Source organism: Sapajus apella, unplaced genomic scaffold (genome assembly GCF_009761245.1).
Source record: "Sapajus apella isolate SASKATOON/1434 unplaced genomic scaffold, GSC_monkey_1.0 scaffold55, whole genome shotgun sequence".
Classification (NCBI taxonomy): Eukaryota; Metazoa; Chordata; class Mammalia; order Primates; family Cebidae; genus Sapajus; species Sapajus apella.
The window spans coordinates 10,885,782-10,900,743 of NW_022436995.1; the positions used below are offsets into that span (position 1 = coordinate 10,885,782).

General features: G+C 50.3%; 1 protein-coding gene across 13 annotated transcripts in view; it reads right to left on the reverse strand.

Annotated features, from left to right (window-relative positions):
* The window catches only part of TLE3 (TLE family member 3, transcriptional corepressor), a 49,962-nt gene that overhangs the window by 19,222 nt on the left and 15,778 nt on the right, over positions 1 to 14,962 (reverse strand). For 8 of the 13 annotated variants that reach the window (XM_032244658.1, XM_032244655.1, XM_032244657.1 and 5 more), the window contains 2 exons: positions 8,894 to 8,956; positions 7,341 to 7,415 (listed from right to left, as the gene is read on the reverse strand). In XM_032244658.1, the coding sequence (XP_032100549.1) occupies positions 7,341 to 7,415; positions 8,894 to 8,956 (138 nt within the window). Of the gene's footprint in view, positions 1 to 7,310; positions 7,416 to 8,893; positions 8,957 to 14,962 lie in introns of all 13 variants that reach the window. The other 5 variants (XM_032244650.1, XM_032244652.1, XM_032244651.1 and 2 more) reach the window with 1 other exon arrangement.

Sequence of the window (14,962 nt, forward strand, 5' to 3'; positions counted from 1 at the left end):
TGCTTAGGGGCTGGAGTAGGCAGCCAGTAATTGCCCGAATCCCACCACTAGTAAATCTGTCAACCACCACCCTCATCCAAAGAATGTTCGTTCCTAAGATCCCCAAAGCAGGAGGGGTTGGTGGAGAGTCCCATACAAAACAGATCTGAGAAGCTTCCAGATCTCACGCCTTACTGAGGGAGCTCGCCTGTCAATATGAGATGGCTTTCGGGCAACTGTGAACAGATAACAGAACACAGTGAAGGCCCATGGCTCCGGCAGGAGGAGGCAGTAAGTGTCTCAGGTTATGGATAAAGGGCCCTGCCTACTCTCCCCCGGCTAAGCTGCAAACCACCCACCTGGCCTCATCCCAGCCACAGTAGCCATGGCACTGCTGGCCCCAGAGGGCTCCCTTTGTCAGTTGTGGGTGAAAGGCTGGCACTGTGGCCATCGCTCAAAGCTGTCAGAGTCTCTGTGATGTCTGTTGCGAGGCAGTTCATGGGCACTGTCCCAGGGTGGGCTGACCCCACATCTGCACTGAGACACTATGGCAGACACAAAGCTACGGGGGCTCCTGGAGCCAGCATCACAGAGTCCAATGTGGAGATCCAACCCCTCCCAGCTAAGAAATTCCAGCTTCTCTCAGATGGGAGCTTACTCTGAGCTCCTCCACCTTTTCTTTTTAAAGAAAATGTGATTTTTTTTTATATCTTATTACAAAACTAATACATGCTCATTTTAAGAAAATACTAAAAATAAGTATATGTTAAAAAGTTTTTTTTAATTACCCTTCAATCCTACCCTCAGAAGATTCTACTGTTCGTCTGCCTGGGTTTTTCTTTATGAAAATCTACACATTTCAAATGTATTTCTGCAGAAATGGACTCTTGTGAACCATACTACTATACAGCTTTGATTTTAATTTAGGAATGTTCTGAAAAAATTTTCTTGTCCTTTTTAATGGCTACCTAGTATTCCCTGATGTGGCTGAACAATACAACGTTATCTGGATACCTGGTTTTTAAAACCAGTCTCCAGTAGGGCCCCTGTGGTTCCAATTGCTGGTAGGTCCATTAATTTTGGTGATAACTATTTAGTAAAATCCCAGAAAACAAGGGCTGAGGTATTTAATATGCTTTTTTTTTTAAAAGACAGAATCTCGCTCTGTGGCCAGGCTGGAGTGCAATGGTGCCATCTCGGCTCACTGCAACCTCTGCCTCCCAAGTTCAAGCATTCAAGCGATTCTCCTGCCTCAGCCTCCTGAATAGGTGGAACTACAGGCACATGCCACCACGCCCAGCTAATTTCTGTGTTTTTTTTTTTTTTTTAGTAGAGATGGGGTTTCACCACATTGGCCAAGATGATCTTGATCTCTTGACCTAGTGATCCACCTGCCTCGGCCTCCTCAAGTGCTGAGATTACAGGCGTGAGCTACCGCGCCCGGCCTTAATCCGCATTTTATAGTGCAGACCCAATAAGATCACTTGAGGAAGAGGAGGGGAAGGAAGGCTTCAAAGAAATAGCTTTGCTGCCTGCAGACAGAGCTAACTCCTTTCATGAACAAGTCTGTTTCTAGAGAAAATGCACATTAAACATTTGCCCCCAAGGAAAGATGGAGCTGAATAGCTCCACACACCCTGATTTTTATCTTACCAGGTAGTCTCCTCTCCTACCCAACCTTCTAGGCTCAGCTTTGCCCAGTTCAAAGGCCGTCTCCTCTGGACACCCTCCCCCTCATACTGGTCAGAATGGATTTCTCTGTTCTAAGAGCCCTAGCAGCTCAGACAGTGGAGCCAGATAAAATACGGCAGACTTGAGCTCCATCCTTTATCAGACATGAGTCCTTGGACGGGTCAGCCAGCCTCTCTGGGTTGTGCAAGGGTCACATATGTGACTACAGGCAAAAACAGAGCAGGTGCTCAGTCACCCTTAGCAAACACTACGGATGGATCCCAGGTGTAAACGCTTCCTTCGCCTTTGTGCACTGCTTGGTAACCTGTGAGTTCCAGGAACGGAGACTGTGTCTTCTCCATTCTACCACCTCTAACAGTACCTGGCATATTTGCTCGGTACATGTCTTCTGGGTGAATTCGTGAACATTTTGGAAAAGGTACATGAAGAGGCTGAGAAACAGTGCCCACAGGTGCCAGCCACCTCCCAGCTCCAAGCCTCCCTCTAAGGCCCAATTAGATGCAGCTACAACAGTCAGTTGGGATAGGAAGAATCAATGGAGTCATGAGATGCCCTGCTTGCCCGAAACATGAACCAGTGAACCAACGTCAGAATCTTGTACCCCAGGCAGCAGCGGTCGTGTGGCAGACAGTGGCTTTCAAAGCTGTTAAGCATCCAAGGCCGAAAGGCTGGTTTTCAGCTTTAGTGTTGTCAGGTAGGAGCGTCCTCTTTGCAAAAGAGAAGAGAAAAGGAATCTCCCAGGCAAAACTGAGGCATTCCTTATCTTTGAGGGCAAAAGCAACGTGCTGCAAAGAGCCAGAAACTCCCCCGAGGTCTCCTTGGGATGGGTGGAAGGCACAGCGAGGACAGGCCCAGCAGACTCCGCGAAGAGGGACAGGAGAGCCAACCTCCAAGGCTCCTTCCTCGGTGTGAGAGCAGATGCCAGGGTTGTCGGGTGGAGGGTCTGCTAACAACAGTCTTGGGTGGGTACAACAGAGAGTGAAACGAAGATTTTTCCCTGACAGGTCTGGGGGCCAGCTGGCAAGGCCCCACCTGACCCCGTCCCCATCACAGCTCAGTGCCTCCGCAGGCAGGCAGGACGCCACTATCCTCAGGCTGTATTCCTATTCCCTGCAACACGTCTGCTGGCTGCAGAGCACAGTGTGCTCAAACACAGTGATGTCTGAGTGGGAGGATGATACTGTTTTCAACTGGGTAGCTTTCCCCATGGCAGAGAAATGGAATCAGTTCCACAAGCTGAGATCGCCTGTCTCCAGCTGATACCATTCCTTCCAATATGGGAACTTCTCCATCCACGACATGAAATAAAGTCAATTCCCCCTTGTACCCCCGATCCCAAAGAAGGGCTAGGAGTCTGGAACCAGGCCCACGCCTGAGCATTCACTTTTCCCTCCTTGAACATTTCCTACCAGAGCACAAACAAGCCAAGGAACCTGTACGCCACACACGGGATAAGTGCCCATGGCCTGGCGCAGAAGGTGCGGTCACTTCCAAGAGAGGAGGAAGGGAAGATCTTGCTTGCAGTGTATGTCTAATTGGATTACACACATCACGCCTTATGCCTTCGCTGGCTGGTTGAATGCTCCGTTTCTCAGGTTCACGATTTGGAATGAACTTAGTGACGTTGTCTAAGCATTCCCAGAACCAAGGCACGCCGAGGGCTCCCACCAGAGGAGGCAAAGCAGGGTTCTGACTGCGTAAAATGAACGCTTTCTGCCCTCCACGGACAGGGAGAACAGCTCCAGGCCTCTGATCGCTCCATCTCTTTCGTATCACTCAGGGGGCACCACAGCCCCACGTGCATTGAGCTTCCGGGTTTGGTAATAGCTTTCAGTGCTCACAACAACCCTTGTGGTCCCCACTTCAGAGATGGCGAACAGGCTTGGGAGGCGGAGCAGCTCCACCAAGCCAGCAGCAGCCAGAGCTCAGACTCAAATTCAGCGTTACCTCCCTCTACCACAGCTGCCTGGCTCAAAGCCGGATCCTACGGCACACTCTCTTGGCCATCCTTTCCCCTCAGGTAAAATCCATTCAACTGAATTCAGCTCATCCACATTCTGGAGTGAATGCAAGAACCTTAGGTATGGCTTCAAAATACCCTGTGTATTTTGTGACAAGCTACAATCTCCTGCTTTCTTCCCTCCCACCCACTTAAAAAAAAAAAATCAAGTCGATGCTCTATGACATCTCCCCTACTGTTAATTTCCTAGGGAATGCAGACCAAATTGTCAGTGTTGTCAGTGGGTGAGCAGATGAGGGCCCCTCCACTTTCCAGTCCAAAGATCTGGGCAACGGAAAAAGAGTGTTCCAGAAATGGGTGATAGATACATCAGCTCACCGGGTCTTAAATCTGCTTGGGAAAGATAGATACTGCCTTCTGCAAGTTGCTGACCAAGGGTCAGATTTCCCTCCTCGTGCTCAGGAATCTTATCTTTCTCCAAAGCCCCTGCCATTCATTTATCCAAGAAGCATGTAACAGAGACAGGGCTACAGTAACCAAGTCTTGCGAGGCCCCAGCTAGAAGAGAGATCATCTTCTACCTGTCTGCCCTCGGTGGACCCTTGAGGTCCAGCAAGGGAGTGGGCAGGGTTGGCTGGAGAGCCCAGTTCCCTTGATCCGTCTTTCCTTCTTCCCCTTTCCAGATGCACCACCCTGACCTCGGATCCCGCATTTTCCTACCATCCTCATGATCAACATGCCACCAGCTACCTCCCTGCCCATGCCAGAGGTATTTGATTTCTCTTTGAGTTGGGCTGAGCCACGACCTCAGACTCTTTCAACTCCATAAGCAAGAACGTCATTAAACAAGTAGGTAGATGGAGAAACTGAGGCCCAGAGGAAGAAAGTGACTTGCCCAAAGCCCTCCCTCTAAGTCCTAGACCAGGGTGCCAGCTGCGTTTCCTTCCAGAGCAGCAAATCCAGCAGTGCCGTGGGGGTAGCCACTGGTAGCTGCCAAGAGCCTCCGGGGACCCTCCTCCTCTCCTGCCCTTTCCTGCTGGGGCAGGGTGCCTGCCCTTTTGCTCAGCCCGTGGCTCTGCACCCCCTGCCATCCTTCTCTACCTGGCTTCCCAGAGGTGGCTCAGCTGCAGGCTCGCTCTCTGCTCTCCTCGAGGAGGAGATAAAGAACGCCCTGACTAGCTCAGCGACCTCCTTCGCTGGAGTGCAGTCAAGCACGGCTCCCCAGCGCGAGCACGCCTCGGCTGTCCGTAATTCCTGCCTTGTGAGGCTCTGTCAGGCGCGGCGATTAGACGGCTGCCTGCTTAATGACAGGGCGATGGCTGTGTTCACTCAGAGCTGGAGAAGCAATTACCTTGAAAATGGGGGTCACAGGCCCCACTCGTTGGCTTTAATTGAATTCCAATGTCTGCCTCGAGCTGCCTCGACCTAACTTGTAGCTTCCTAAATGCTACTTAAAGGAAGTACAGCTAATCCGAGCAGTGCTTCTCCCCCAATTTTACTCCTTTCTTAAAACTTAAAAAAACATATTTTCATAAGAGGATTTTAATTCCAAAGACAGAGGCAGAGGAGATCCTGCTGTGGTCACTGCAGGAACTTCACCTGGAAACCTCAAGAAGATGGTTAGACAGGAGATGGGGGTGAGGAGCTGGAAGAGGAGAAACCTCAGAAAACAGAATTCACAAGCTATGTCCTATCCCCGCAGCCCCCTGCTACCACTAGCAGCAGAGCCATCAAGCTGAGGGCCGGGCACTGAGACGGAGGACACAGGCCACCCTCCAGGGCTGCACCGGGGCCAGGGGAAGAGCCCTGAGCTGCGAGTCAGCCACCTGGGACTCTGGCCTGGCTTTGCTACTCAACATAATCATTTCCTCTCTCTGTAAAACAAGGGCAACTGAGCTAGATCAGTGGTTCTCAACCAGGGGCCATTTTGCCTCCTACAGACATTTGGCAACGTCGAGACACATTGTGGGGTGTCACGAGTGTGGGGGGTGTGATTGACCTCTGGTGGCTACAGGCCAAGGATGCTGCTGAACATCCCAGCAAAGAATGATCTAGCCCCAAATTTCAACAGCGTCAAGGTTGACGATCCCTGGGCTAGATGATCTCTGAAGACACTTTAAATGTTAAAGTATCATGATTTGCCCTCTTGGGGTGCTGCCTTCCAGCACTGAACACTTCCTCACGTTCCAGTTTCAAGATTCCTCTGCCCATTGCACACAGTAGGCCAGGATTCAAACCAGGCCAATGCTTGCCTCCCCCACCACCTCCAAGCAGCACTTGGGCTCAGCCTAGAAGGACAAACCCACTGGGCTGCCTTCACCAAAGGACTCTGTAGCCATCACGGGTCCTGATGGCGTGATGGAGGGATCCGTGTCCACGTGTCCTTCGGGGATTCCAGCCTCCCAGCATTCCTGATAGGAGTCAGGGGTGCCCAAAGAACTGAGATGCTGTACCCTCTCCGTTTACAGATATAGGAACTGAGGCCCAAGGAAGAGAAGGGACTTGCCAAAGGTCACGTGGGGGAAGAACCATGACTAAAGCATGAACCTCCAGGTTTCTGCCCCAGACGGAAAAGTCAAGAGTCATCATGTTTCCCATGAGGCAGAAGAAAATTCTGGAGCCTTCAGTTCCACCTTGAAATAGTGACTTCTCGTAAGAACAGAAAGAGGAAAGACGACGAACCAGGTTCCCAGAATGTTAGGGTTGAATCAGTCCATTGCTTCCCGAGCCTAACTACACTTCAGAATGAACTGGAAATCGTTCCAGACTCCCAGTCCTATTCCCAGACCTATGGAAAAGACGACAAATCTGTACTGTCCAGAAGCTCCTCCACAGATGCGGAAGCAGTGATCCCACCCACGCCCTTCATTTTAAAGATGTAAGGTGGACAGGTACACCCCAAGGTAAGAGCTTTGCCCAAAATCACTGAAAAGACTTCTTCCTCAGGAGCTTATCTTAAATATGCTAGCCTCACACCAAAGCAGCAAGCAGGAGGGAGATGCCACTTGAACCTATGAAATCCATTAAATATACAAGCCAGGTAAACCCAGCTTCCCCTTCCACAAAGGGGCCAGTCCAGAAGTGGGTGTCACAGAGCACTCTTGGGGTACGTTTTCCTATGTAAGGGGGAGACGGGACTTCCAGAAGGTCAGGAAGACCAGTGTAGGCTCCCCAGCTGGAGTTCACAAGCCGACATCACGAGTGCTCAGCCAGGCATCTATGCACACGGGACAGCAAGACACAAACCCAAATTTCACAGCACGATGCACATCAGCAGTACAGCAGAGACTGTTCTGATCCCAGGCGGCCAAAGAAGGGCAGACTTCTGCCAGGGAGGAGGCAGACAGGCCCCGGGGGAAGTGTGAGAAGGTGGCCAGGCACTGGCCAGTCGGCCTGGCCTTGAAAGTGACCCTAGGCCCCTGCCCTCCTCAATGGCAGGGACACCAAAAGCCAGTGGAAGATGAGGCAGATGGCTGAAGTGGTGGATTCGAGGCATGTCTGGCTCCTCTTTAGTTTGAGGACTAGGAGACAACTGAGGAACCAATGGGAAACAGCCCCAAATGGGTCCACACCCTTGGGATGCCTGCAGAAGCCCTGGTGCCGCCATTCTTTGAGGCCAGCTAAGGTCAGGGTCAATCTCTGGTTATGGTAAATGAGAGGAATAAAAGGGCTATACACACGGTAAGAGGCAGATTGGGGAGTCCACGTACCCCGATGATGGCGTTCAGCTCCGTCATGGTGACCTGCTTGGCGCGTTCCACTGCCTGCGCCACCTGCTGCTGGTGCTGGAGGGAAGAGGGCACGCGTTAGGTGCAGCCACCCTCCTGGACAGAGGAGGTGACGGGCTGCGCAGCACTGACAGGGCCTCTCGGGGAGCCCCAGGGCAGACAGAGGAGCCCCACTGAACACAGGGCACAAGGAGGCGGGAGGGTGACGGGTGATTTCACTTTCTCTCTTAGACCTTTTTCAATGAGCATGTATTACTTTTGCAATTGAAACTTCCTTTTAAGTTCTAAAATAAAGATGGATGCCAAAAGATGGCTATTAGTCAACCACGTGCACACAAATTTTTCCATGCAATTTGCATATGAGCTGGATATCAGATGATGTATTACAGAATGATTACTAATTTTCTAAACACAGTAAGAGTACTACAGTCATGAAGGAGGGTATCCCTATTTTTAGGAGATGCAGTTATAGTAGTTAGCGGTGAATTGTCAGGATATCTGCAATTTACACTCAAAAGGATTTGGGGGAAAAGTGTGCCTACATACACCTTCTCCGTATCTGTCTAAATAGAGAGAAAACAAAGTATGTTTCCAGATAAACAGATAAAGAAAGAAAAAGTAGCAAAATAAACCCTTAACTATGGACTTTGGGTGATGATGTGTCGATGTAGATTCATCGGCTGCAATAAATGTACCCCTCTGGTGAAGATGCTGGTAGTCAGGGAGGATATGGGAAATCTCTGTGAACCTAAAACTGCTTTTAAAAAATAAACTTTATTTAAAAAAAAAGTTGTTGCATTAATTCCCTTTCGCTTTGAGGTAGTACCAATCACATACACAGCTGTCTCCCCTGCTGGGCCGCAAGCTCTGAGCCACTGATTCTTATACATTAATTCCGTCATTTATTGGTCACCACTCTGTGTCCAAGACCCAGCAGTCTGTAAGGGAGCTGACATGGTCCCAGACACTGAGGGGGAGTAGAGGGCAGGGCCTGCCCTGGCTGGAGTGAAATCAGGGGACAGAAAGAAACTCCGCTAAAGTTAACCTAGCTGTCTAGTCGACACCAGGGAGCTTCTTTGGAGACATTTCTCTCAGATCACCCACTGATCCAGCTGCTGCCCCAAATGGAGGTCCCTTGGAAGGTGTGCTTAGAAAGTGACACGACCATCTGGTTATGCTCTCAGCAAGGGCACTCTGTAGCAGGGACTGAGGTCCCCTTTCGGCTGGGAATGCTAGTTTGGATGGGAAACGGGCACCCACTGCCCACTGCTGGTTAGGTCGCATAACGGAACCCCCACCTCGGACTCAGGCAATGGCAGAGAAAACAATTCTACCAGAAGAAGGAGCAAACTGTCCCTCTGATGTGGCCCCCTGCCCCCAGACTGGCCAGAGAAGGCTCTGGAAATCTCCAGGTTGTCAGCTCAGTCCGTATGAATGGACAGGGCCTGGGGCTGGGGCTCAAGCTCCAGTGAGACCCCACCAGCCACTGGGCTGATTTGGAAAGAAAAGGAAGACATAATAAAAGAAGGTCTTACCTCCTGTGACAGGAAAGGCATGATCTGTGCTAAAATTGTGTTCAGTCTCTTCGCAATCTCTGTCTGTAAAGGGAAGGAGACCACGTGAAGCTGAGGCAAATAAATCAAGTCACCGAAATGTCACAGACAAGTGGAAATTCAAACTCCCCCCAAACCACAGCCCCTCTCCACTGGGCTCCATGCTTTCTGGCCTCAGTCCGCCTCCGGCCAGGAGGTTCTAGCTAAATCCACAGCATGAAAAAATCTCTTTCAACCCCCTTGCAGCCAGGTTGCCTACATTTTAGGGGAGCTCCAATTTCCATCAGAGGTGGTCTACATGTTTGGTTCAGAATACAGTTTGCATCCTCTGGATGGAATCCCTAATTAAAGCAAAATGAAATAAAAATCACCCCGAAAAACCCAGCAAAATCCACTGTAAGAGTGAAACACAGGTTAGTGAGGGAGGAACTGCTCTGCCTGCTGGTGCCCTGTACCAACAGGACACGAGCTCTCAGACAAATGGGACAGAGCTGATTAATTGGCCCCTATGTGGCAAAGGGTTCCCTGTGGCTAGCCTCTCCCTCATCAAGACTAATCCCTACCCCATCTATTTGCTACCAGGCTGAAATCCTACCATTAAGCCTCTTTCTTTTTTTTTTCTTTTCCATTGAGATAGGGCCTCACTGTCACCCAGGCTGGTGTGCAGTGGTGCGATATTTGGCTCACTCAGCCTTGACTTCCTGGGCTCATGATTCTCCTGCCTCAGCCTCCCAAGTATCTGGGACTACAGGTGCACCGCCATGCCCGGCTAATTTTTGTATTTTTATAGAGACTGGGTTTCACCACATTGTCCAGGTTTTGAACTCTTGGGCTCAAGCGATCTGCTCACCTTAGCCTCCCAAAGTGCTGGGACTACAGGCATAAGTCAGCACACCCAGCCAACACTTCATTTTTTGGGATATAGCAATGCCTTGTCTAAGAAGCTGCTCAGACTGTAATTCATTAGATCCCTAATCCCTCACAGAAGTCAACCTTAGAAAGGTAGAGCAATTCTCTGCCTCATCTCCCAACACCCCAGAAAAGACTGCATTTAGAAAATCAGCAGTTTCCAGGAGCATCCTATGCAAACTTTAGATCTCAGATCAAGAGTGGTGCTAAAGGGTTAACTGAGTCCAGACAGAAAGGCCTAGAACCACTGACAGTGACTCTCAGGATTGCTTTTCTTATCTCACTCTGAATCTGAGCCTGCCAGGACTGAGGTCCCAAAGCTGGTTTCCACGCTTTCATCAGCACATAGCAATCTTTCAGAGACAAAACCATGACAACAGCCTTTAAAAATCTGTGATCATCTGCATGTCAAATGATTCTGGATGAGAAATCCTTGCGCACTTAAAATAAAAACAATGCCATCCGAAGGCGTACAAAGAGACCCTAGACTTCAGAAGAATTCCTGGGGCTAACACCCTCCACCCCCTCCACCCTTGGCCACTAAAGAGGACGCCTCTGGTTTGTGGACAGGCAGGCCATCAACTAAAGAGCCTTATGGGCTTTGCAGGCCTGCGTCCTGGGCTGCCGGCCACAGTGGCAGGGCTCTCCAACCTACAGAGCCTGTCCGCTACAGTGGGGGTCCTGGCGGGGAGAGGACGGGGGATCACTGCTGTCAGCTTTCTGCCTGGAACACTCTAGCTCCTCAGGAACAGAGTCAGTGTTTCCCAGCCGGCACCACTGTTGGCATTTGGGAAGAGACAATTCATGTTGTGAAGGGCTGTCACTCATATCCCAGGCCAACTGTGTCAACAAGGGCCCCCACTTCCAAACTGCCCAGCTCGGACCCACTGGGACTCCACACTCACACATGTGTGGGGCACTCTAGCCAGGACACCATACATCAGGGGTTCTCAAACACCATGCTATTGACATGTGGGGTCAGGTAATTCACTGATGTGTGAAGCCGTTCTGTGCACTGCAGGGCCTTTAACAGCATCCCTGGCTTCTCCGCTCACTAAACACCCATCATTCATACACTTAAGGAACCCAGGAGGATGACTAAATAATCATTATATAAATTATCTATCTAGTTAAGTGGGAAGAGCTCTCCCAAACAGAGTCCTTCCTCACTTTGCTTATTTTTCCCTCGCCTAAATCGACAGGTAGTAGAAATGGGGAATGAAGCGTAAAGGTCCAGCTTGGACAGGGCAAGAGTTCTGGAAACAAGCATAGGCTGCATCTCACTCCAAACTTGCACAGAGTGACACGTGCTCTCACCTGTGCGTTCATGTGCCAAATAAGAATCAAAAGATGGATTAGAAACAAAAATAAACAAAAGAAACCAACCTTACTGTTTAGGAAGTTCACAGTTCCAAGGCCTGTTATCTTAAAGATAGAGCAGTGCCTGGCACACAGTAGGTGCTTCATAAATGTCTGGCCCAAAGAATAACATCACCAGCACCCCCACATTTGTTGAGACTTCACATTGCAGTGGCCCCTGGCTGCAGATCTGGGCCTGCCCCAGCGTGGGCAGCATCTGTGGGAGGGGTCGACGTGGATGGAGTGTTGACATACAACTGGCTGGTAGATGGCCAGTGGCCCAGGCCCTTCACCAACGAGACGGGGTGGCACCTGCAAGCCAGGTCAACTGTAAGTCACCTAGATGGGTCTCTGGCCACTGGCCCTCCCCATGGCCAGAAAGGCAGGGAGCAGGCTCAGAACATCCTCAGTCACTCTGGCCTCCTCGGCTATCTCCCACAGTCGCTTTGGGGGAAGGGGGCAGGGTGATTATAACAGGGTTCTGGCTGTGGCCTCCTTCCACTGGCAAACAGTCAAGGGTCAGGGTCTTGGGAGTTGACCAAAAAAAAAAAAAAGTAGCTGACCTTCCCCTTCCCCACACCTTTCAGCAAACACGTGGCCAAAGGCTTCCCACAGACAGGATCTTCCCATAGGGCTGGTCTGGAGCACAGCCCACTCTGGTTATGAGGACAAGGGATCTCCTAGGCTTTATGTAGCCATCCCAGCCACCAGGTGACCACAGCTGGGTGGCTCAGGGCAAGTTCCAACACCACAAACAAGCATCAACTGAGGGTCATTGCAACAACGCCACACAGATACAGAACCTTCCAGAAGCCTGGGGTAGTGGCGTTCAGGCTGTCTTTCCTGAGGCCCACGTTCGATGAAGAGAGGCCTCTCTGCATGGCAGGAAGGCCTTTGGCACATCACAAAACAGAACTGTGTAGGGTTGAGGCAGGCAGAGGGGAGGGGCTGGGTTTCCACTGGGAGAACCTCCTGGTTCAAAGTAAAAGTTCTCCCAACTGAAACCCAGCCCCTCCCCTGGGGAAGGGGTATGGAGCAAGCCCTTCCCATCTCTCCCAGCTGTCACTGTGCCATCATCTGCTAGTACCTTCTTGCAGAGGGTCTCCCCACAAAGTGGAAGCAGGGGCTGGGCCTCCCTCATCTCTACACAGCCTGCCCAACTCTGAGGATGGGCTCCGTGCACTCTGCAGAGTTGAAGCATGAACAGGAAAGCTTTTCACTCAATATTTTTAAGAAATGTTTACTTTTCGGAGGGTGGCGCTTGGAGGAGGGGAAGTTCCTGGAAGTGGAAAGTTGGCATAACAGAAACGCTCCTAACAGTAATGACCGCTGACATCCGCCCGCCCAATCACCACGTGTGCATCCGCAATGATCCCACAGAAAAGGCACCTAACACCTCCATTTCTCAGACGGGGAAACTGATGCCTAGCCACGAAGTGGCTTCACTAAACGACTTCCTACCAAGAAGCCAAATTCTGACATTTCCAGAGAGCTTAGAGAAATATTTTTGAAAGAAAAACCACCATTAGGGTTAATAATTGACAGCACTTCTGATTAGAACAGCTGTTAAAACAGCACTGGCTCCAACTCAAACAAGCTCTGAACATCAGTTCCAAAAAAGGAAAAAAAAAAAAATCAAGACGTGTAACCTCAACAATTGGGACAGGTCACAAATCACAAACTGGAACTCAATCACACGCTGGAAGGTTGCTCCTTTTGATAACTCAGCGCAATCTGTTGTTATCAACAAGGCGGCTGCGGCTCCCAGAGGCCGGCCTCCAGCCTCCCCTCCGTCTCGGTCTCGGAAAGCCACTGCTTTTGAGCCAGGTCTTCAGAAGCGAACCTGAGAGGTGGTGGGAGGTGGGAAGGCGGCTGCCTTTGGAAAGCACTTTGGAAAAGGTGTTCGGGGAGGCTGGTGCCGCCTTTGAAAGTTTCTTTTCAAGTATGGTTCAAAGCAGGCGGCTTTGTTCGTGGAAAAACATCGTGCCTGAGAAGGAACTAATCTACTAGATAACAGGCAGAGAAGCAGTTCAGAGACGCGGGCACAGAGGTCCCGCTACACTCAGAATCTGCACTACCAACTGGGCGCTGGGAGTAACATCTGCCCTGCAACTCTGTGGAGATTGTTAGGCAAATAAATGACAGAACACAAGATAGTGGGGGGCAAGTGTAATTTCCCAAAGAGCAATCTGTTCCGTGCGCCTTAGCAGCTCCCATTTGCATGATCATCTCCTCATTAAAGCAGGACCTCTGAACATCTTGCTGTAAACTGAGGCTGCTTGAGCATTCTAAAAGTCGATTTTTCCAAGCACACTCTAGTATTCACGTTGGCCGCTGCTTCAGGCCATCCTTGGCCCTTGACCCAAGACACTAACTTAAGGGAGACGGAGCCTGCTCTTGATCCGCACCCCCCAGCAAGCTCCTGCTCCTGGGCTTTCAGGACCCAGCCGGACCTTGCGTTTATTTTTGATTTAGGCGACTGTGTTCAACGCACCGTTGAGTGCTACTTCCATCTGTTAGTTTTGAACTGCCCTGTCCTGTGTACCTGTGGACTCCGAATGCACAATTCCTTTTAACCTCAGCCAAACGAAGACAAAAGAAAACTGCCCCTTTCAAGAGCATGTTCTGCTCCAATGTTATGCAGAAATGACCTGGTTTTACATCTAACTCCACCCCCATCTAGCTGTGGGCATTAATTTTATTGTCTGCAAAATGAAGGAATGAACTAGATCACTTATAAGATCCAGGAGCCCTCGTTTAGAATTTTAGAACCCTAAATATTCCAAAATTGCTGTGCCGCACATCATCTCCTCCATAAAGATCTATAAAACACAGCATCACACGAATTTACAAAGGAGCAGTGGAGAAGAGCCAAACCACCCTGAGATGTGGATGGATGCTGGCTGGTGGCTGGGCAGCTGACCAGGGCCAGGGCCCAAGGACCAGTCTTCAGAGCACGAGGCATCCAAATTTGTCCATCAGCAAAACTGAGCTTCACTGTGGAGGGAAGAGCCTCTAGGCAAGAACAATGATGTCATATTTCTAAGTGTCAAGCCCCTACTGTGCAGTTTCTGTGATTCACAGGGGAAGACTGGTTGGTGGGCTGAGACAGCCAAGCCAGGGTTCTCCAAGTTGTTGCATTCAGTGGGAAGTAATTCCACGTCTGTTAGACAGGCAAGCGGCCATCCGACGCTACGAGGTTTCTAGTTATTTATGAAATGAGGATTTCTTCCTCGAAGAATCAGGGCAGTGTCTTGCAAAGAGCATGGTACTGTGAGTCTGGAGACCACACCGGTCTGCAGATGTGTGTAAAAGACGAGATGAGGAAGAGACCTGCCCATTTTGAAAGGTGAATTGCATTGCAAAGCCATGGCGAGGTGACGATTTTCATCCCAGCAGGTCTCTGGGCCTCAGGTTACTCCACTAGAAAACGTGTGTGTTTGGGGGTGTTGTTTCATTCAGCTCTTGGGTTCTTAAATTTTAATCCGGTTTCACCTGGTTCTCTGACTGAGTCGTGGGGGTTTGAAGAAGAGTCTGCTTCATCTTGAATTAAATCCCAGGGCTATGGAAAGAGGCTGGGGTGGGAGGCTGTGAAGAAAGAGGTGACCCCGGCTCCAACATTCCCAGCAGCCAGGCGCCACAATCACCCAGACTCAGAACACCACGTCTGGGCAATTTTAACTTAAAATATCCCACTGCATGTCCTAGGCCATTCTAAATGGATAGCCCCTCAATGATTTGACTGAAAGAGGATATTCCTTGCCAGGTAGTTTCTCCTTAGGC